Raw genomic sequence first — 21,222 nt, forward strand, 5'->3', positions numbered from 1 at the left:
TGCTAAACTAAGTTTCACAAGCGCCCTTGTCTATTTCGCTACAAACCAAAGCATCAAAACCTGAACGCAGAGTCCAGGCTCTAACACAGCCGACTCTCTGGTCTTCCATCTCCTCCCTATCTTAGTTTCTATGGACTACAGGTAGCTCTGGCTGCAGGAGGGGGAAAGAGTTAACATACAGAAGCTCCAACAGGAAACACATCACGAAGTCCTGCACATGCTTCTTCACAGTGGCGGTACTAAAGTGGCAGCAGATCAGATTTTCATGAAACGGTTAAGCCCCTGTTCTGCTTTGAACTTGCACGCAATTTCAGGCAGTATGTACAATACCCAATTTGGCACTGCTTTGGAGTTATAATTTGGATCCAATACACTAGCACAGAAAACACTAACTGGATCACAACTCAACTTCATTACCTGAAGAAGTACTTCGACTGGGTTCTCCACGCTTTAACTGATCAATCCTCGATTTTCTTTCCCCCGTGATTTCCAGGCTTTTTGTTTTTTCTCTGTCTCTGGAGCCACTATGCAGCACTCTCTTTCGACTACTCTGGTCATCCCCACTACGATGAGCAGAATCATTCGATGGGGAGCGCAAGCGACCAGAAGTGTGGCTACGGTGACTCCGATTGCTTCCAAGGCTGCTGCTCCTCTTCTGATCCACCAGCTTGCGATGTGGTGTATCTTCTAGAGTCACATGGCATACCTCTACTTTCTCCACTCCACGTGTCCTGTGGCATTTTCTGTGTGAGTCGTCACTGGCACTGGCTGTGACAGCTGAGCTGGAAGAGAGGGCAGAGGCGGCAGCAGCCGTAGCTGAGGAGGCAAGAGCAGTGGCTGCAGTACCGGCCGCAGCCACAGGGGGCGGAGGAGGGAGAAGAGAAGACGGCGGGGACGGGGTGCTGCCAGGAGTGGCCGCGGCCGCGGTGTGCTCAGCTTCCATGCCCTCTGTGCGGTCCGGCACATCCTCATCCGACCAGTCACTAAAGGCTGTCTCTTCTTTCTTCAGCGGGTCCTCCTCGAGCATGCCGTCCTTGTCGGTGCAAATGTCAATCAGTTCCTCCTTGATGGCCAGAGGGGGCGTGCGTGGGCCTTTCTTCTTCTTGCTCTGCGGCGCCATCTCTTCATCAGAGACATCGGAGTCCCCTTTGGATCTTTTACGCTTCTTCTCAATGTTTTTCTTCTTCTGTCCTTTTTTTGGAGAAAACACTTGAGCATCTTCAGATGTCTCAAGGTTGCCCCTCTCTAGCCCAACATCATCTTCCTTTTTCTTCTTAATAGGTTTCTTTGGAGCTTTTGCTTTTTTCTTTTCATCGTGGGCTCGATCAGGCCCGTCGCGGTCGCGGTCACGGTCACGGTCTTCAGGCTGGCGGTGGCTAATCAGGTCTTGTGCACGCGCTCTGGAACTGTCCATGCCGTCTGCCTGCTCCCTTTGCCTGTCGCTAGAAGAAATCTTCTCTTTGAGTTCCTGCTCTTCATAGCGCCTTGAGCTTTCTTTTCTTTCTGCTTTCCGATCCTCCTCTTTCCATCTACCCTGCCTGTCTTCTGTGAGGTGAGACGGGCTGAGGGAACGAGAGTCTTGTGGCCGTACAACCTGGCTTAAGAGTCTATGCTTTTCATCTACACAAAAATAAGAGCAGTCACATCCCCATTAGGTCAGTAAACAGAACATCACATTTAAACTACAAACTCACTTTTCATTTCAAAATGGCAATAAAAACACATCTCTAACAACCCAAATTAGGAAAAGATAGTGGCCTTGTGTAAAACAGGATTCCTGACACACCTTACTCACACAAGGAAACACTTAGTAGCAGAGAAAAGGGGCATTTTTCAAAAGTCAGACTCATCAGCTGCGATCGAAGTCAAAGGATGGCTCATGGCTACAATGCGCATGCGCAGACCGAAAACGGACTACTCACTTTTGTCATCCCCGCTGTGGTAGGTGTCACTGTCGGGAGAATGCTCCCTCCGGCGCTTGGGAGACTGTCGGGGGCTGGGACTCCCTTCGTTTCTATAGCGTTTCCTAAATTTGGACAAACATGAGTTAAAAGTTCCACATGGAAAAAGACTTCTGCACTCTGCTCGTTACCAGCTCCTGTCACTGTGAGCAGAAGCATCATCGCAGGAAAGCAATGCAGTCAGAGCTGTACGCACAAAGGGCATGTGGGGATTTATTCACATTTCTTCTACTTCGTTTGCTAAAACATAAAACCGAGTTAAAATTCACAGGGACATTTCTCTGATCATACACATGAAACACTCGAGGGATACCTGCCAGATCTACATACTACAAGCTGATAATATACAGCAGAAAAATCAATACAATAATGTATTCTATAATACAACTCGTCAATTTTATATGCCTCATGCAGAGAAGAGGGATCAGAAAAATCTAGAAATATTTTGGAAGTTTAAAAGCTGTAACAGACTTAGAGCCACATTACCTCCATGCAACCTAAGTTCCTTGAGGTCCCCAAATCTTAGTTCTCTCATCTAAAATTTGGAGAAAAAGCAAAAGCCCTTCTCCTGAGACTAAAGTGAGTTAAATTAGTTACAAAAGTCCAGTACCGTGTGTGCACACTGTGGGTACGCTATATAAACCCCCTTTGTCTACAAACAAATGAATTACTTGCTTAATGACAAATAAAAGATAATTCATATACTTATTGTATTTGTTTTGTCACTAAACTTTGAGTAAGAGCTTAAACACCTTGGTTAAATTACTGGTGTTTTCTCACATGCTCTTAAACTGACCTTTTTTTCCCCACTAAATTCTAAATTTTTAAGAGTTAACACTGTTTCTAGATACCAGGGTCAAAGGCTGAGGAAGAAGAACAGCTCCTTACACAGATGAATGAACATGTAGGGCAGCCCCAGGAACAGTATGACAACACACAGGACCCAACCCATGCAATTCATTGTGTAAAGCTTTGTCTCCAAGGGTTGGCCTGTTTCTATACTCTTTAAATCTGGGTAGGCTCAGACTTGGTATACACAAGAATAAGGACTACAGGCCACACTGTATGAACATGGAGAGGATGGGGGCTTTGGGGTCACAGTCTGGACTACTGGAGGCTAAAAGGTTATGTGGAGGAAAAATAAGATGCTGGGATTGCTGGACCTGTAATGAAGGCACTTTGGGCCCTCCAGGCCTTGGTGAATTTTCAAGTCAACTGCAGACCCACAGCAAGCAGTGCTGAGGGACACCCGCAGAAGACACGCTGCTGAGCCCAGGTCAAATAGCTCATCTACAGAATCTCTTAACTGCTCACTTCTGTGATAAACTGTTAACACAGCAAGGGGCAGAATTTACAACCCAAGAGAAACCATTTAAATTACTTCTAAGAAAATCTGAAATTAGCATAATAAAACAAATACTACGGTAATTCAGCAAACCTACATAAAACAATGTTTTTGTTTTTAAAGTTCTAGGTAAGTTCAGAGCATTGAGATGAGAAAGCAATGAAAGATGAAATTATTAGTCTCACTTAACTATTTTTGGTTACATGTAACATCATTTCTAACTTTCTAGGTTCAATTTTTGAGTTGGTTAGATATGAAAAAAAAAATCAGAAAAAATTGCTATTGTAAGACAGTAGATACATCAAAAAATATTAGTCAAAGCATGAAACCATATGAAAGACGCCTACAGTGTCTGAAGACTGCATTTATTCTTCTTAACGTGGAGAACAAAAATAGACAAATATGAAAAACTATAACCCTGGGACCCAACAACAGCACTCAGAACTATTTTTCTAGACAACTACAAACATTTTAAACACCAAATAAATATATGACGCATATATACACGCATGCATACATACACACACGCAGTGACTTTGCGGTACAGGAAGTGGAGCTGAGCAGAACACTGAAGTCCCGCCCTCCTTACTTGGACTTCCTGTCCTCGTGGCTGTCCCTGAGGTTCCGGTCCTCTCGGATGTCCTCGCGCTTCTCCCTGCGGTCATCGCGGCCCTTGTCTTTGTCTTCCCATTCTCTTTGCCGCTCTCGTTCTTTCTCTCTTTCTCTTGCCCTTTCTCGCTCCCGCTCTCTTTCTCTCTCGCGCTCCCGCTCCCGTTCCCTCTCTCTCTCTTCTCTCTCCCGCTCCCGTTCTTTTTCCCTCTCCCGTTCCCTCTCTCTTTCTCGCTCCCGATCATGGTCACGATCTCTCTGATCTCTCTCTCGTTCTCGCTCCCTCTCCCTCTCCCTCTCTTTCTCTCTCTCTCTCTCCCGCTCTCTGGCTCGCTCTCTTTCTAGTTCTCTTTCTCTTTCTTTTTCTCGCTCCCGATCTCGTTCGCGCTCTCTCTCCCGCTCCCTTTCTCGCTCTCGGTCCCTGTCTCTGTCTCTGACCCGTTCATCTCTTCTCTCATCCACCCTGTCTACTCTCCGCTCCTCTCTCCTTTCCTCACGCTCAAGCTCCTCACTCCTTCCCTGATGTCGAATAGGTGAGCTTGGTCTTTGATCTACAATAAAAATCAAGTTGGTCAGTGATTGATTTGTCAGATAACTTACAGGTAAGTCTTAAATTTTATCTGAGAATAGTGTCAGGTCACAGTAGCAACAAATTATAGATCAGGTACTGAACTAACTTTTCACTTAATCATCGCAACCTTTAAGCACTACTTTCTTCAACACGATGTTCACTTGCTTCCCACCAACGCCGCCCTGTACTGCTCCATCTCTGAGTTCCCTCTGCATGCTCCTACCCTGTCTGCAGCCCACTCCTTCAACCCCACTTCCTGCCATCTCCGCCCTTCACCTCTTATCTTCTCTGTCCCCCCAGCAGGACCTGAGAACACTGGTGGCAAAGGATAGGGGCAGCAGGAGGTGTAGAACATAGGAGCTGGAGGAAAAAAATTTCCCTTGTAAGTCACACCTAATTTCGGCCCCAAATATATTCACACCAAAGTACAGCTATCAAGTGAGAAAATAAAGAACAAACCAATGTTTAAAACTTGCGGCTGCAATATTAATTTCGAATAAGCTATATCGGGGTACTGATGCCTCTAAACCTTAAAGTAATCAAATTACAAAATTCTATTTATTGATGTATTTAAAATGACTGTCTCATTGCCTCTTACATATTTCTCTTCCCCCAGTCTTCACACAAACCCTATAAACAGAGAAACTGAATACATGCTGCTCAAATGCCTGGCTGAACAGGAAACTAGTCTGGGATCAAAACTGTGCCCTAGGGCACAGCAAACACAGGCTCTTCTCTAAAGAGACAGACCCTTTTAACAGCAAACACTGCGACACGATCTAGGACACTGTCATCTAGGAGACTATGTTCATGCTCTGTGTCTCTGACACGGCAATCTAGGAGATTACTTTCATGCTATATAATAGTGTCTACTGGCTGGTTAACCAATAAATCATGCTACAGTATGTTCAACAGGCTGGCAACTAGAATGTCTATTAAGTAGTTAGTTTTAGAATATATAGAGTATTATAGAAACTTGAATTTGCCTTATCCTTGTTTGCAAAAAAAAAAAAAAAAAAAAAAAAAAAAGTCAAAAAATAAGATTTGTCTACATTTATTCCGTAAGAGTTTCTGGGTCCTGCCGGGCAGTGGTGGCGCACGCCTTTAATCCCAGCACTCATGAGGCAGAGGCAGGCGGATCTCTGTGAGTTCAAGGCCAGCCTGGGCTACAGAGTGAGTTCTAGGAAAGGCGCAAAGCTACACAGAGAAACCCTGTCTCGAAAAACCAACAACAACAAAAAAGAGTTTCTAGGTCCATTTCAAAAGTTCATAGACTTTTAAAGCTCAAACACAATGAAATCTTACTGAGTCTTTACTGTTCTTTCTGTAAAATCTTAGCAACTCTGGCATGGAAGTGATTCTGGTAATTTTGCCAGAGTTAATCAGAAATAGCAGAACCGAAAGTCTGCTTTTCTCACTCCTTTTTACTTTTGCTGAAATCCATTACAACTTTAAAAAATGGATCTACTGTATCACAATTTTTTTTCCAACAGACCCATGTTTAGGGGCAATTTCTGGTTTGTGATCATAAACAAAATCGGTGTTATGAAATAACCGGAAAAACAACAACGAAACACCCAGTATGGCGGTTTCCCAGTAGTTCCTATCCGTGACATGACCGTGGACGCAGCAGCACCAAAAGCCGGAGTGTCCAGTCACTTGTCTGACAGATGAAACCTTTAGGATCCCAGCCGAAACTTCCTATCTTAAAGAAAAATACAAACGTTCTACCAAGTGCCACAGCGCCGTGCCAAACTGCCATCCTCTGTTCTCTCCCCTCATGTTTCCCACTCCCATTCCACACAGGCACACTGATTTCATCCCAACACTTCTTTCTTTTCCAGCCCCCAGCTCTACAGTTGCTACCTAGTGCAGAAGACATTCAGCTCTTCTCAGATGACGATATCAACGGTCTAAGTGGTCAGTATCTGCCTTCAGTTCCTGACCAGATGCACACGTTTCTCTTGAAAATTCAGACCCACGTGCTTAAAAAGAAGTTACTTGTAGCCAGGAAAAAGCAATGAAATCTGACCATCCAGTCTGGTTTAGAGGCTGTTTATGGCTTATAGCCCCTATTTAGTCTTTTCCTCCAGCTGCTCTGCTACCAATCACAGGAGCCCACACTGCAGCCCTGTAACTTAATGCTTGCTACTCGGGAGCAGATGAGTCTCTTCAGGCCTGTATGTCTATTTATGCCACCAATACCAAGTCCACCCTTTCCCATTGCTTCCAGCAAGCTCACATAATCTCTAGGCTAATGCAGACAATACCTCTTTGCTTAAGGGGGCTTTCTTGACATTCCACAGGATTGTTACTTTGCCTGACAGAACTTTACATAGTCCTGGCAATCACCGCATCTCAGCTGTCTGTGTATGCCCTACTCAGACTGTGAAAGTGAGAACAAGTTATGTCTGAGCATACATCCACCCTCAGCCTCCCTCCATCTTCCCCCTGCTCAGCATACTATAGCCATACCAGTTTTCTTTTATACTCTGGGACATGGTAGAGTAGTTATTTCCCATCTCAGGGATTTGTACCTATTCTTTATTCTCAGTAGAATCTGTTTATCATTTTGCAAAGCTGGGTGCTTCTCTTGCCTCTACACCTCTACTTAAATATCTTTCCTTGATGTTTAATAAACACTCCAAGGTAAGTAGATGGTATCACAGAGACTCTTTTCTGCATCTAATCCTTATGTACTTTCTAGTAATCCTGCTTCAAATTGATTTAAAGATCATCTAACAGATCATCAGGAAACTTCTATTTCAGATGTAGAAAAGAAATTAGCTGTATCGAGTACAGATTCTCAGGACAGAATACAAACATGTCTTTCTGAATAATCCTCAGCCATATGACCCCCCCACCTCAATTCTCATTCTCTCTCTCTCTCTCTCTCTCTCTCTCTCTCTCTCTCTCTCTCTCTCTCTCCCTTCCTTCCTTCCACCACCCCCCCCTTAGCTGATCTCTGACACTCTGAAAAAGGACTGACAACAGCTAATTTTGAGTAGCCAGGACCTTTGGCTACAGGGGTTTAACTGGTAATGGCAGACAATAATTCACAAGCAATAGGGCAACCCAAGTTCTTCAGATCTGTTGATTAGGTGCTGGTAGCTATTTACATAATCACTCCTGCACCACACAAAATATGAATAGCTTCAAATATGTAACCAAGTATAGATCCTAAACTCCATTTCATGTTAAAAGTGGCTGGATACCCATTTAAAGAGCACTAAAGGATACATGGCTATGGGACAAACCTCGTTCTCGGTTGTCACGACGGTCTCTTTCTCCATGCCTTCTCTCAAAGGAAGAATCCCTTGCTTGATCTCGAGTGTCCCTCTCAGGGTATCTGTCTCTTTCAGGGTAGCTACTTCGAGTTTCCCAGCTGTCATGGTAGTTGCTGCTACTACTGTGGCTATCCATTTGGGAACTTCTTGTGCCTCGACTTCCTACACAAAGGATGTTCAAAAATATTTAACAGACACATTTTATGCAACAAGATAATCAGTCACAATCTTTCCTCAAAATAGTATAAAGTTTTAAATTTTTTTAAATTCTAAAATGTTATATACACTGTCGAGGAAACAAAACAAAACAACAAAGATACTATGTGGGCCAGAGAACCCAAGCTGTCCAAGGACTGACTACATCACAGTAAGCTAAGCCATAGTTTAGCCTATCTATAAGGAAGTCATCTGACGGGAACATACAGCTAGAAGACTGACTTAAACTAACTTCCAAAACAGTAAAAAACAAAAACAAAAACAAAAAAAACTACTTCATATTTAATAGAGATACAGCATGAAAAACTGGAAAAATGGAGATATATATTATTGCTTTAATTGTATGTTTATTGTGAAAATATTCCAATATAGAACCAAGGTAATTGGTATCTGAGCTTTCTTAAAAGACATGGGATGTAGGCATGGTTGAACAAGCCTATAACCCCAGCACCTGTGATGAAGAGGCAGGAGGAACAGAAGATCAAAGCCAGGCTACAGTGAGACCCAAGTCCCCAAACAAAACAAAAATCCAACAAAGAAAGATGTGGGGAAAAAAAATGTTCATTGTTCATAGTAATCTAACCCTAACAGTCACCAAACTGGAAGGTACCCGAACTTCTCTCAACAGTGAAGGGTTAAACAAATGATGTAAATCCACCATACAATAACACTTGGCCAGAAGAAAGACAAGACTGGCAACAAACTGGATGTACCCTAGGAATATTGTGCTAAGTGAAAAAAGCCAGTGTCAAAACGCATACAACATGATTTCATTTAAAAACATTCATGAAACAAGAGACCCGTTAGAGGTTACAGGAGTCTAGGATGGGAAAGGAATGGATGTGGTTACAAAGGAGCAACACATGGGAATCTTTCAATGGTATAATGATTAACCTGATTAGAAGGCAGTATGACTACTCATTTGACAGTATGTACACACTCACATATGCACCCAGGCTTTGTGGCTGTGTTAATTTCTTCTTTTGATGCTGTGTTAAGATGTTAACATTAGCAAAGCCAGTACACAGAAGCTTCCCTTTCATTTCTTTTTAATATCCTTTGAATCCTTAATTCCTTCACATTAGATTTTTATTATTTATTTATTTTCTTGCTTACTTTCTTTCTTATCTATTTATTTATTTATTTGTTTGTTTGTTTGTTTGTCTGTCTATCTATCTATCTATCTATCTATCTATTTATTTATTTATGTTTTTTGAAGCAGGGTTTTTCTGTGTAGCCCTGGCTGTCCTGGAACTCACTCTGTAGACCAGGCTGACCTCAAACTTACAGAGACCTATCTGCCTCTGCCTCCCAAGTGCTGGGATTAAAGGCATGTACTACCACACCCTAGCTATGATTTTTAAAATTTAAATATGCATAAAATCTTAATGGGAAAGGTATAAATTGATATGCTAAATGTTTTAAATAAAAATTCAACAGCTTTTCATGAAATAGCAATTTTTTTCTAATATTTACATGAAAAAGTACAGGATGAAGAAAAGCCTAGAGGCTGGGCATGTCTATACTTCCAATACTGGAGAAAGAGGGGCAAGGAAGATCTCAAGTTCAAGGCAAGCCTAGGCTATATATCAAGACCAAAACAAACAAACAAACAAAGAAACAGAAAATTTCCTAAAACAATAGCCAAGACAACTACAAAGAAGCCAAAAGACCTTCACACTTAAATGTGAATTACCCAACAGGGATAGAGCGGCAAGCCAGCGGGAGGCCCAAGAGATGGGAGTCTGCGGTGCTTGAAAGAGGTTAGAGGAGTGGATGAGGAGAGAGGCCAAACTAACTAAATCTCAGTGGTTTGCAGTCAAAAATATTTCACAGATATTTGGATTAAGAAAATGAGACACGATGGTTTGAAACAGTATAAATAATGAATACATAAATCAATTATTTTGACAACAATTTTGAAAATACATCATTTTAACTCTCCTTGAATAATCATTCGATCCACTCACACTAGTTTATTAGAAATTACCTTCTTGTGATTCTGTTGTAGCTATTTTCACAGTATTCTACATTAGTCAGTACAGTGGGCATGACATACCCAACTCTACTTAAGTTAGTAATTAGGTTTTTCTACTCAAGTTAGCAATTCCAATACGAAATTCAACTGATTGCAAATTACTCTCACAAAATACTAACAATAAATGTAGGTAATAATGCATTTAGAAAAAAAAAAAACCTTAGATATTTAATGCTTTCTATGTGAATATTCAAGATACAGTTCATTAACATGCCAAAAACCTTACCCTTTTCAGGCAATTCTGGCCCTCTTCCCCTACTTCTGCCCATCCGGTCATTTCTAATTTCACTCCGAGACTCATTTCTAGAGTCATTCCTTAGCTCAACCCGAGAACTCTCCTCTCTCAGGTGGTTTCTGCTATAACTGCGGGCTTCTTCCTGGTATGCATCCTCCTTCCGATGACCATCCCGACCATCCCGGGCATCTCGGGCATCCCGAGCATCCCGAACTTCCCGAACATCTCGAACATCCCGAACATCCCGAACATCTCGAACATCCCGAACATCTCGAACATCCCGAACATCCCGAACATCCCGAGCTTCACGGTCTCTGTAGTCATGCACATCCCGAGCTGATCGGGAATCTCTGGGGTCACGGCTCTCCTTGGTGTCTCTGCCATAGTCCCTCATCTCTCTGGAGTCCCGGATATCCCTGGAGTCTCTCAGTTCCCTGCGGTCTCTAGTATCTCTCCGGTCCCGGCTGTCTCGAGGTTCTCTGTCATCCCTGTGGTCGTGTTCTGACTCTCGGTCTTCTCTGGTGTCTTTTTCTCTATCCCTTTTGCCTCGAGTTTCTGTAACATTTAGGAAACAACTCTAATTCTGTTTACAGTTTCAGGGAACTAGATGATACATTTCACACACAGCTTTTAAGATTTTATTAAAAAAAGAGATTCATGTTTTTAAACAGAGAAAGAGAGAATAAGGGTAAGTGACAAAATTAAACCTGTAATCTTGGTGATGAGGAGGTAAAGACAAGAGGACCCCTGGGGCTGTCTGGCCTACTCAGTGAGCTGAGGTTCATCCAGAGAGGGTCTCAAAAATTAGGTGGAGAATAATAGGGGAGAACACCAACAGATGCACACTTCGGCCTCCCCATGACACATGTACACCTAACCCGCACACATGCACACACAGCACAATATAGGAAGAGATGAGAGCTATTACTCTATACAGCATCCAGGCTCAACTGGTAGAGCACATCTGCCTCAACTTAACTTCCAGGGATCCAGAAAGGAAAACTTTTTTATGGGATGCTGGGGAGTCAAGTCTAGGACTCAGACATGGGAAGAGCTCCACCACTGGGCTACACTCCCAAGCCTTCTTACTTCTTCATTCTGATTCCATCTAGAAATTCCAGCCGTTAACTGCACCGACCTTCTGGGAGCTTCCCCTGGCCTCCTTTATCACACCTTCCTGCGCTTCTAAACTCAATCAATTATCTGTGGCTTTCCTTCCTTCCATCTTCCTTGAAGTTGCCTGTCTACGTTCTGTGGTGCCGGGGACTCAACCTTATGGTCTCAAAAATACTAGGCAAGTGCTCTGCCACTAACCAAGTCTCCTTGTTCTAAAAAAAAAAAAAATTAGGAAGTAAAGATACATCAACACTCAGATGTCCAAAAGTACTCATTAAAATGGCGCAGGAGGCACCAATTTACATACCTCTAAGTGCCTACGTGTGCATACTTAATACTTTACAATTCTCCGAGTTTAAGCATTGGCTATTGACCCAGTCTGCATGTCACAGAAGACTCAATACAACACACTCTTCTTCTGTTTCTTATGTAATGATGAATATGGATGTGCAATTTTAAAATAAAGTACAAGAACTCTGAAAAACAAAAAGCTCAAATACAGAGTATACCTTCCCTCCTTTCGTGACGCCGATCATGTGACTGTGAAGTCCGTTCATGATCATGCCTCCCTTTCTCTCGCAATGGAGAGCGATGCCTTGGAGGACTTTGCTTTCTCTGAGGAGAAGACAGACAATGTGTTGGATAAGGAGAGGCAGAACGTCGTAAAGAAGGAGTTAAAGTCCGCTGGTAGGATGGGGAAGGCGTTCTTTTCCGACGAGGAGAAGGAGAATGTCTCTGAATAGACGATCCTGACTGGGAAGAGGATGAATGATGTCTAGAAGACAGAGGAGAATGGTGCTGTCCTGGGGAGGAAGACCTAGGAGGAACAACAAGAAACCTGTTTAAGAGTTTTCAATTCCAGCCAAGGAAAGTCCTTAAAAATAAGATGGGATATAAAGTTAAAGCTGGAAATATAGATAAGAACGCAGGGTACATTTTAATTCACAATGCTCTAAAATTACAAGGGCATTACCTTTTAAAGATGTAAGTGATTTATGAGTAAGTGCAAACAAAAGCTCTAGGAGAAATCTCCAAGATGAAATGGAACAGTCACTTTAAACCAGACTAATCCCTAACTGCGTTCTAAGTATGTATAGTCTTTAAACCCACAAGTGTAACAGGACACAAGACCATTACAGAAGAGCATAGCCAGTCAAAATGCACAGTTGTGGAGCCCAGGCCCAAGATACATCCACAACACAAGCCCTGCACATAAAGCTCAGGGATCACTGCTGGAGTAGGAAGAGTGTAAGAGCCAGAGGATCGCAGTCTCTGTTGAGACTCCATCTCCTAGAAATGGCAGAAGCTACACCCACAAAGTCTCACCAACAGAACTGTCTAAACATAATCTGAACAAGTTGACACCAAGACACATGCTGACATGGACAGAGGTGAGCTCACGAGGCCTCAAACCTAGACAAAGGACTACAAACAACGAGCAAATACTCGAAGCAGGAGAAACAGTCTTCCCTAAGAGCACATCAACTGGTCATCCAATACCAAATGGTCAGCCCTGAAAATACACATACAAGTAACATTATACAGACTGAGAAGGTTGTATTTATGTAGTTAAGAACACAGACGCACACCAAAGGAAAGAAGGCCATGAATTTGAAAAAGAGCAAGGAAAAGTACATGGGAGGGTTTAGAGAGAGAAAGGGATAGGGAGAAATGATGTAATTATATTATGATTCCCCCAAATAAAAAGTATTTAAAAATAAATAAATGAAGAATGACTGCGACTGAATTCAGTTCTTAATCTGTTTCTGGGATACACTGAAAACTGATTCAAGAGGTCTTCTCCAGGTCCCCTTGGGCTTAGGGTCTCGTGATATGGCCAAGTGCACCAAGAAGGTAGGGATCATTAGGAAATCTAGGACCCACTATGGTGAAGAAAACTGAAATCAGCTAGCATGCCAAGTACACGTGCTCCTTCTGTGGCAAGACCAAGATGAAGAGACAAGTAGCTGGCATTTGGCACTGTGGTTCCTGCATGAAAACAGTGGCTGGTGGGGCCACAGCAACACAGCCAAGTCTGCAATCAGAAAATTGATGGAATTGAAAGACCGGTAGAAGTGCTACCATTTGAGACATGCCTATCTGGCAATAAACTGCCTAAAGTACATATAAAAAACTGATTCAAGAGTATCTATAATATTCTTTGATGATCGGCTCAAAGAACATACATACAAAAGTCCCAGTTAATCTACAATATCTTTTAAAAGTATCATGTAGTCCATTTCTAGTAGATCTTGGTGCCTAAAAGGAAAACTACAGTTTAAGCTTAAAATAATCAAAACAACACATTAAAGCCAGAATACTAATCTATCACCAAATAATGGCTTTATCATCTTAACCATATTTCCTTCTCATATACTCTTTTAAGTTTCAGAAAAACGTTTGCTGTGGGATGTTCTGTATGGCAAATGTGTTGCTAATTAGTCGATAAATAAAACACTGATTGGCCATTGGCTAGGCAGGAAGTGTAGGCGGGACAAGGAGGAGAATAAAGCTGGGAAGTGGAAGGCTGAGTCAGAGAGACACTGCCAGCCACCACGATGACAAACAGCATGTGAAGTTGCCGGTAAGCCATGAGAGCCATGTGGCAAGGTATAGATTTATAGAAATGGATTAATTTAAGCTGTAAGAACAGTTAGCAAGAAGCCTGCCACAGCCATACAGTTTGTAAGCAATATAAGTCTCTGTGTTTACTTGGTTGGGTTTGAGCGGCTGTGGGACTGGCAGGTGAGAGAGATTTGTCCTGACTGTGGGCCAGGCAGGAAAACTCTAGCAACAAACGTTGATTTAAAGATCCTTACATTTTCTTCTCCTCTACTACTTTAAAAGTCAATGGCCAGCCAGGCATGATAGCCCACACTTTTAATCTCAGCACTCAGGAGGCAGAGACAAGTGGATCTCTGTGAGTTCAAGACCAGCCCGGGATACAGAGTAAATTCCAGGACAGTCAGAGCTACATAATACAGAGATCAATCCTCTTGTTCTTGCTCTTAAAAAAAAAAAAAAAAAAAAAAAAAAAAAAAAAAAAAGCGCCAATGACCAAGAATTATGAAAACAAAAAGACTGCATGCAGATCAAGACAGGGAGTGGCAGCTATGGCTGAGAGCCTGACTGGACCCTGATTCTCACGTTTATGTAAAAGGTATGTGCTAAGCAACGGAGCTGGCCTGCTCTAAAATACAGTAGAAATACATAAGCATTTCCACTGAAAACAGGAGATAAGAATCCAGCCAACTTTAGAGCATAATCCCAAGAGTAAATCCCAAGTTTCTGCCATTCTGGTAGAAAAATGGAGTGTTCATATTTTTTGAACATTTTAGCTTAGTTTTAAGAAGTATTCCTTCATTTAGTCCTGACTTGAACTCAATGAAGAGTATTATAGATATTTTGTAGCTGAAAAAACGTCAGAGACCTAGTAACTTGTTTAGGATTTTGTATCAAAGCAGAGTCACATAAAATGTCTGCCCTGATGGCGTAACTTCAAAATTTTGATCACATTAAAACTCAAAAGACCGGCTACTCCCTTGAGAAGCCCACACCTGTCATGGAAAATGAGTACTGTATCCTTTCTTTGTGCCTTTCTCCCCTATAGTTTTTGTATTAAAATCCTTCTTTGGAAGAGAGGGATGCATAAGAAGGCCAGAGCAGGATGTTGAGTAACTTCCTCTAACAATCTCTGCCTTGAGACAGGGTCTCTGACTGAACTAGACGTCAGTGCGTCAGCTAGGCTGGATGACCAGCTAGCCCTCAGGACCCATCTGTCTCACCCTACAGTGGTGGGGTTACAGACATGTTTGGATTCTTGTTGGCATTTGAGAACTGAACTCAGGTTCTCCTGCTTACAGACCACCAAGCTATTTCCCTACTTCCTTAAAATCTTTACAAATTCCAACTGTTTGAGGGAGAAAGAAAGAGGAAGAAGGAAAGAGATTATGCTTTTTCAAAGGAAGCATTAAATTTACAGAAGAATTAATCTGATCAATTAATGTGAAAACTGACCAAGAATGAATCTGGCTCTCATCAAAATTGTATTTCACAAATATACCACATTAACTAAAAGGAGGAAACAATCACTCAGGCATACTAACTCACAAAAAACATCTGACAAAAGACAACAACATTTAATAGTACTCAGTAGAGCTGAGCATGGTAGCACATGCCTTTAATCCCAGCACTCAAGAGGTACAGTTTAAGGCCTCTGTGAGTTCCACGCCACCCTAGTCTACATAGCAAGTTCCAAAGAAGCTAGAGCTACATAATGAGACCCTGTTTGAAATAATGATGATGATAATCAATAAGCCATTTATGAAAAGTCCAGAGTTAACATATCACTTAACAGAAAAAGATGGAAGGTTTTCCTATAAGACAAGCACTACAGGAAGGGTGCTCTTTCTATTCAATGTAGTTTGCAAAATCTTAGCCCGAGCAATTGGGTTAGAAAAATAAATAAACACCATCAAAATGGGAAAGAAACAAAGTATGATTTGCGCCATATGAAATATACTCAGCCTTACCAAGAATAAAACTCTGCCACACGCTACAATGTGGATGAGCTTTCCAGACATTATACTAAATGAAATATTCCAGTCAAATATTGAATGATTCTACATATGAGGAATCTAAAGCCATTAAATTCAGAGAAACCAGAATGGTGTGTGGGAGAGTACTGTGTGATGAACGCAGTCCCAGATGTACAGAATGACATTCCAGAGATCTACCTCATACTGCTGTCCATACATGCAACTTTTATGCATCTAATATGGTTATCATTTTCAACTTTCACTTAGTAAAGACACTAAGATCATTTGATGTTAAATAATATATAACTCATGACTCATTGTGGAAACTATTAAACAATACACAGTTGAAAACAATAATTTTAAAAAGCTATCCACCTATGCCCCACAGCTTCTGCAGTGAGGAATCTTGGTTTCACATAAACACTGACTAAACAATTCTACTTACCTTGGCTTGTCTCTTTTTTCTCTTTGCCTTTCAAAATCTCGACCTCTGTCCTTTCCATCTCTTGGTTTTTCTTCTATCCTGTCTTTCACTTTATATTTTTCTTTATATTTTTTCCCCAGAATGATATCTTCCAGTATAGGAGGAGGTGGACTAGGAGTCCGTGGCCCTTTCTTTTTACTTTGGTTGCTTTTTGAAGTCCTGAAGGTACACAAAGCTACAGTTAGAGGTCTCCATTTCTGGAACCCCACCTGGATGATTCTAAAGTGTGTTTTAAAGAGCAGCAACATTCTTTTCAATTACTTGCTCTTTTACTATGCTGTATAGTGATAACCGATACCCGGGGGAAAAGTGAGAAGGAGCAAAGAATTTATTTACTGTTATTTTTTAAAACAATGCTTGTTAGTTATATCATTCCAAATGGCAGTTTCTAAGAGAAGTTAGGGACAGTGGAAGGGTTTCAGGAAAAGACCTAACATTATAAAAACCACTGCTAAAGTTGCATTTTTTTTTTTAAAGCTTGTATAGAAAGGTAGACGAAAAAGGTATGCATGCCTGTAATCCTAGCACCTGTGTGGCCATGGTGACGTATGCCTGTAATCCCAGCACTTAGGTGCTATGAATTCAAGGTCACTCTGTGCTTCATAGAATACCACTAAGTCAGCCATGACCACAGAGCAAGACACTGTCTCAAAACACTCTCCCTATAAGAAAGCAAACACAAAAAGAAAGCTACTACACCAATGTAACTATTATAAAAACCTTTAATACACTTCAATACTTCTGTCTCTTCCTTTTGATATCTAGTCATTTAAAACCAGATATACATGTACAAAAAATGAAGCTGAACTTTTATCTTGTAGCATATATAGAAATTAATTCAAATTGTGTCAAAGATTGAAACATACAACTCAAAATTTAAAATTCCTAAAAGAAAACATGAAGGATAAACACTTCACTTGGCAATGGTTTCTTGGCCACAACACTTGTGTTGCAGAAAAGCAACAGATGTGACTATAGCAAGCAATCTCCAGTGGCTTCTACCAGAGTCTCACATTTGTCTTCAAGTTGCATATTTTTAAGTCACAATCATTCTACTAATAATCGCAGTGTACATGAAAGTCTTTTCTCCCCAAAGTATCTTTACATCGATTTTTTTTTTTACAATTTCAAAACAAAACAAAACAAAAAACCCCAAAACAAACAAACAAAAAACCACCCAGCATTGCAATATTCTTATGAACGTATCTAAATTTATTCCTGTTTTCTGTGTGGACACTTTTGAATACGCCATCTGCTCTTAGTGTCCATTGTCTTAGGACTTTAAGGAGCCCCTTGTCTTCATACTTCTAGTGAGGTTTCACTGGAGCTTATTTCATGTGACCTTGAGTTCTCTGCAGTCCCAAGATTCATTGACTTATTATTATAATGGATAGTACAGTTCTCAGAATTGCTGGTAAGATTTTTAAAAGATTAAAAGCATAAAAGCATTTGACTCATGGTTAGCTTTCAGAAAATTGAGCTCTCTTGGTCCATATCCCTCTGTTATTAATGCAGACAAGAACAGCCGCTTACATAAGAAAGAGATTCTTAAAATCTGATGACAGAATCTTTGCATCCTTATCTTCTACCAACAACCATAATAGCCACAAACCTCAATACATTATTTATGAGATTATAGAAACTCTTTATGTACAATATGGTAATAAATGTCTCAATTTCTAACTTTTTCCCACTTTAAGGAGAAACTAGACAATACTTGTCATTCATGCTAAGATTTAAAAGGTTAATATATGGAGGAGTTCTTCACAAAAATTTATTTCTACATTACTCCACATAATAGAGACAAGCTAGATGTTCACCAATCTTCCTCCTGGCCCAGCACTGAACCACACTCTCTACAGTACAGTTCTCTTCAAGGATTTCCATATACCAGGCTACTGTACACCACAGAGCTAAATAAGTACAATATCCAGTTATTTCTCTTATACATCAACATGGTCAGTGGGTGCATAGTGTCCTCATGTGTCACCCCTGTGAAGGCTGCCCACCTCCTTTGCGACGGATTCCTCATTTACCTGTAGCTCACTGGTTGTCCAGCTAGCTCCAGGGATCCTTCCTATTTCTGTCTCCACAGTCAGGGACTACAAGTGCACACCACTATGCCTGTCTGATTATGTGGGTTCTGGAGATCAAACTCAAGTCTTCAATGTTGCAGGCCAGCACTCCAGTGGCTGAGCCATTTCTCCAGCACAGAAACATCCATTTTGATTCCATATGCCTGAGAAACTGCTGCTGTGTTAAATCACTAATAACATCTTAGGATTTAGCTATTAATATTACCAGAGACGTCTTAAAGAACTTAATAAAATAAGGGCAACATCAATGTTTGTGTGTATGAGGGGTGTACGTGTGTATAAAATAACTACAGAAGAGGCCATGATTTTGAAAGAGGGTGAGAGGACATATGAGAAGTTGGAATTCTCAAACTTAAAAAGTAATAAATTTGGAATTTCTTCATATCACCTTTAAAAACACAGGGTTGGAAAACAAAATTCTACTTTACTGAATTGTTTTCCAAATGAAGAGACTGAGCTCAGCAAGATCTTCCACCATTTTAAAGTCTACTGGTTATTCTTTTAACAACACTAAATCAATATACTTCCTACTTGTGGCAGAGAGCCCACTGTCTACTTTTATCATTTTTACATCACTCTGTAACTATTTTGAACAACTTTAAACACATTTCCTACTTCTCTTTATAAAAGTATCTATACAGAAAAATTGGCCTAGGTTAAAAAAGCAAATGGTCAAACAGAGAATGCATTTGATTCTAAATCACACTGTAATGCACATCTCCAGATATTATCATACTAGACTAGAGTGAGCATCAGAGAAAGAAGTCAGTTTTCAGAGAAAAGCATGACTTCATTTACCAGTAATTATATCTGTCCATTATTCTAACCTAAAAGGACCAACGAATCCTTCTGTCATTCAGTTGATTCACTAGCATTGCTTGAAATAGCCTATTTGATCTTAACAGGAAGTCCAATCCTTGAGTTTAATTAATATGTCTTCCAACAGTTTGTAGTATGACCAGGCAATGAAATTAAAAGTAGGCTACCTGCATGTCACAGATGTAGCTCAGTGACACAATGATTATGTAGCACATCCAAGGCCCCCCCATTAATTCTCACACACACACACACACACACACACACACACACACACACACACACACCATCTGACAGATTCAAGGGCACAAAGGCTGACATGGTAATCAGCAGGTCAAAGTACTTGCTGCAGAAGCCCAATGAATTGAGTTTGAGCTCAGGGACCCACGGGATGGAAGGAGACAAATGACTACCCCAGAGGTCAGAAGCTGTCCTCTGACCACCTTGTGCTTGGCGTGCTGTGGTATGAGCATGCCTACTCTCCACACACAATAATAAGAAATATTAAAAATAAACACTGTACTTGTGTAAGTACACATTGTGTGTTGGTACACATCTACGTGATCCCAGCACTTGGGGGGTAGGGGTAAGACCTGATACCAGTTCAAGGAAGCTTCAGAGATGAGCCTGAGCTACATAAGACTGTCTCAATTAAAAAAAAAAAATCTATACTTAATTTAGTGTTTTCCTTGTGCTTTTAAAATGTACTGTTTTTTTGTTTTTTTTTTTGTTGTTGTTGTTGTTTTTTTTGGTTTTTTTTGGTTTTTCGAGACAGGGTTTCTCTGTGTAGCTTTGCGCCTTTCCTGGAACTCACTTGGTAGCCCAGGCTGGCCTCAAACTCACAGAGATCCGCCTGACTCTGCCTCCCAAGTGCTGGGACTAAAGGCGTGCGCCACCACCGCCCGGCAAAATGTACTGTTTTACAGAACCTTCTGCTCTATATTTTAAAGGTACATCTTAAGGGCACCAACATATTGGAATATAGGAAATATAGTACTTAAATCAATATGATGACATTCAAATCAATAAATCAAAGGATGCGCTAATAACAAATAGTAAAAGATTATATGAAAAACTGGATAAAATTAACCCTTTATATCTAAGCAGTTATTAAACATTCCTATGAGAAGAATAAACGTCAAAGAGTGCATCAACAGGTAAGAAAAAGACAGGCTCTTGGTGATATGACCTGTTGGACAAACGGCTGACCTGAGTGTAAGTTGTGTAACTAAGTCAAGAGGAAGAAGAGCAGTCAGGACAGCTCCCACCACTCTAAAGGTCGGTCCCTTTCATACCCTTCACAGTATCACTCAATCCTAGGAACAAAGAGGGTCCCAAGAGTGTCTGCTACAAAGTAAAAGCTCCAGCAAAGGAGGAGCTGTGGGAAGACAGAACAATGAACCAACAGGGCCCAATTTTCAAGAAGCTTAAATCTAACAAGGGCTGTAAAACACACATGCCATAGCTGAAATATAATGCAAACAGCAATTAAGACAAAAAAGAATCTACACAAATTCTGATAGGGGAAAAATTATGTAGAGTAAGAAAAAAACGGGGAAACCTAACAGAAAATTTAGAATTTAAGCTAAAGCCTACAGGACTGAGTATTGAGAACTAGGCAGACAGGACAGAATTAAATAAAAACATCAACAAGACAGAAAAGGTGAAAGCATAAATGTCATTCTTAAGGAATTTGAGTTTCATTTGAAGAAGAGAAAATCAGCTTTTCAACAGCATAAAATTTAATTGGAATTATTCTTTTAAGATTTCTCTTACAGCATCTACAAAGTAGATGGTCTGAGGTATTCGAGTGAAAATCTGTATGCCTTGTTCAGAGGTGGGCATCACATTATGTAGGCAAATAAAGTAACTGAAGTCTGAGTTATGGTCTAAAAGCAGGAGATAACGTG

At 40.9% G+C, this 21,222-nt stretch overlaps 1 protein-coding gene and 1 pseudogene across 2 annotated transcripts in view; one reads left to right on the forward strand and one right to left on the reverse strand.

The window, feature by feature from the left end:
• Zc3h13 (zinc finger CCCH-type containing 13) overlaps positions 1 to 21,222 on the reverse strand; it is a 69,597-nt gene that overhangs the window by 14,216 nt on the left and 34,159 nt on the right. For both annotated transcript variants that reach the window (XM_059273329.1, XM_059273328.1), the window contains exons 8-14: positions 16,362 to 16,559; positions 11,888 to 12,195; positions 10,254 to 10,817; positions 7,744 to 7,935; positions 3,896 to 4,466; positions 1,923 to 2,026; positions 418 to 1,620 (exon numbers count right to left, since the gene is read on the reverse strand). In XM_059273329.1, the coding sequence (XP_059129312.1) occupies positions 418 to 1,620; positions 1,923 to 2,026; positions 3,896 to 4,466; positions 7,744 to 7,935; positions 10,254 to 10,817; positions 11,888 to 12,195; positions 16,362 to 16,559 (3,140 nt within the window). The remainder of the gene's footprint in view (positions 1 to 417; positions 1,621 to 1,922; positions 2,027 to 3,895; positions 4,467 to 7,743; positions 7,936 to 10,253; positions 10,818 to 11,887; positions 12,196 to 16,361; positions 16,560 to 21,222) is intronic.
• Positions 13,212 to 13,451, forward strand: LOC131919225 (large ribosomal subunit protein eL43-like; annotated as a pseudogene).

Source organism: Peromyscus eremicus, chromosome 9 (assembly GCF_949786415.1).
Source record: "Peromyscus eremicus chromosome 9, PerEre_H2_v1, whole genome shotgun sequence".
Classification (NCBI taxonomy): Eukaryota; Metazoa; Chordata; class Mammalia; order Rodentia; family Cricetidae; genus Peromyscus; species Peromyscus eremicus.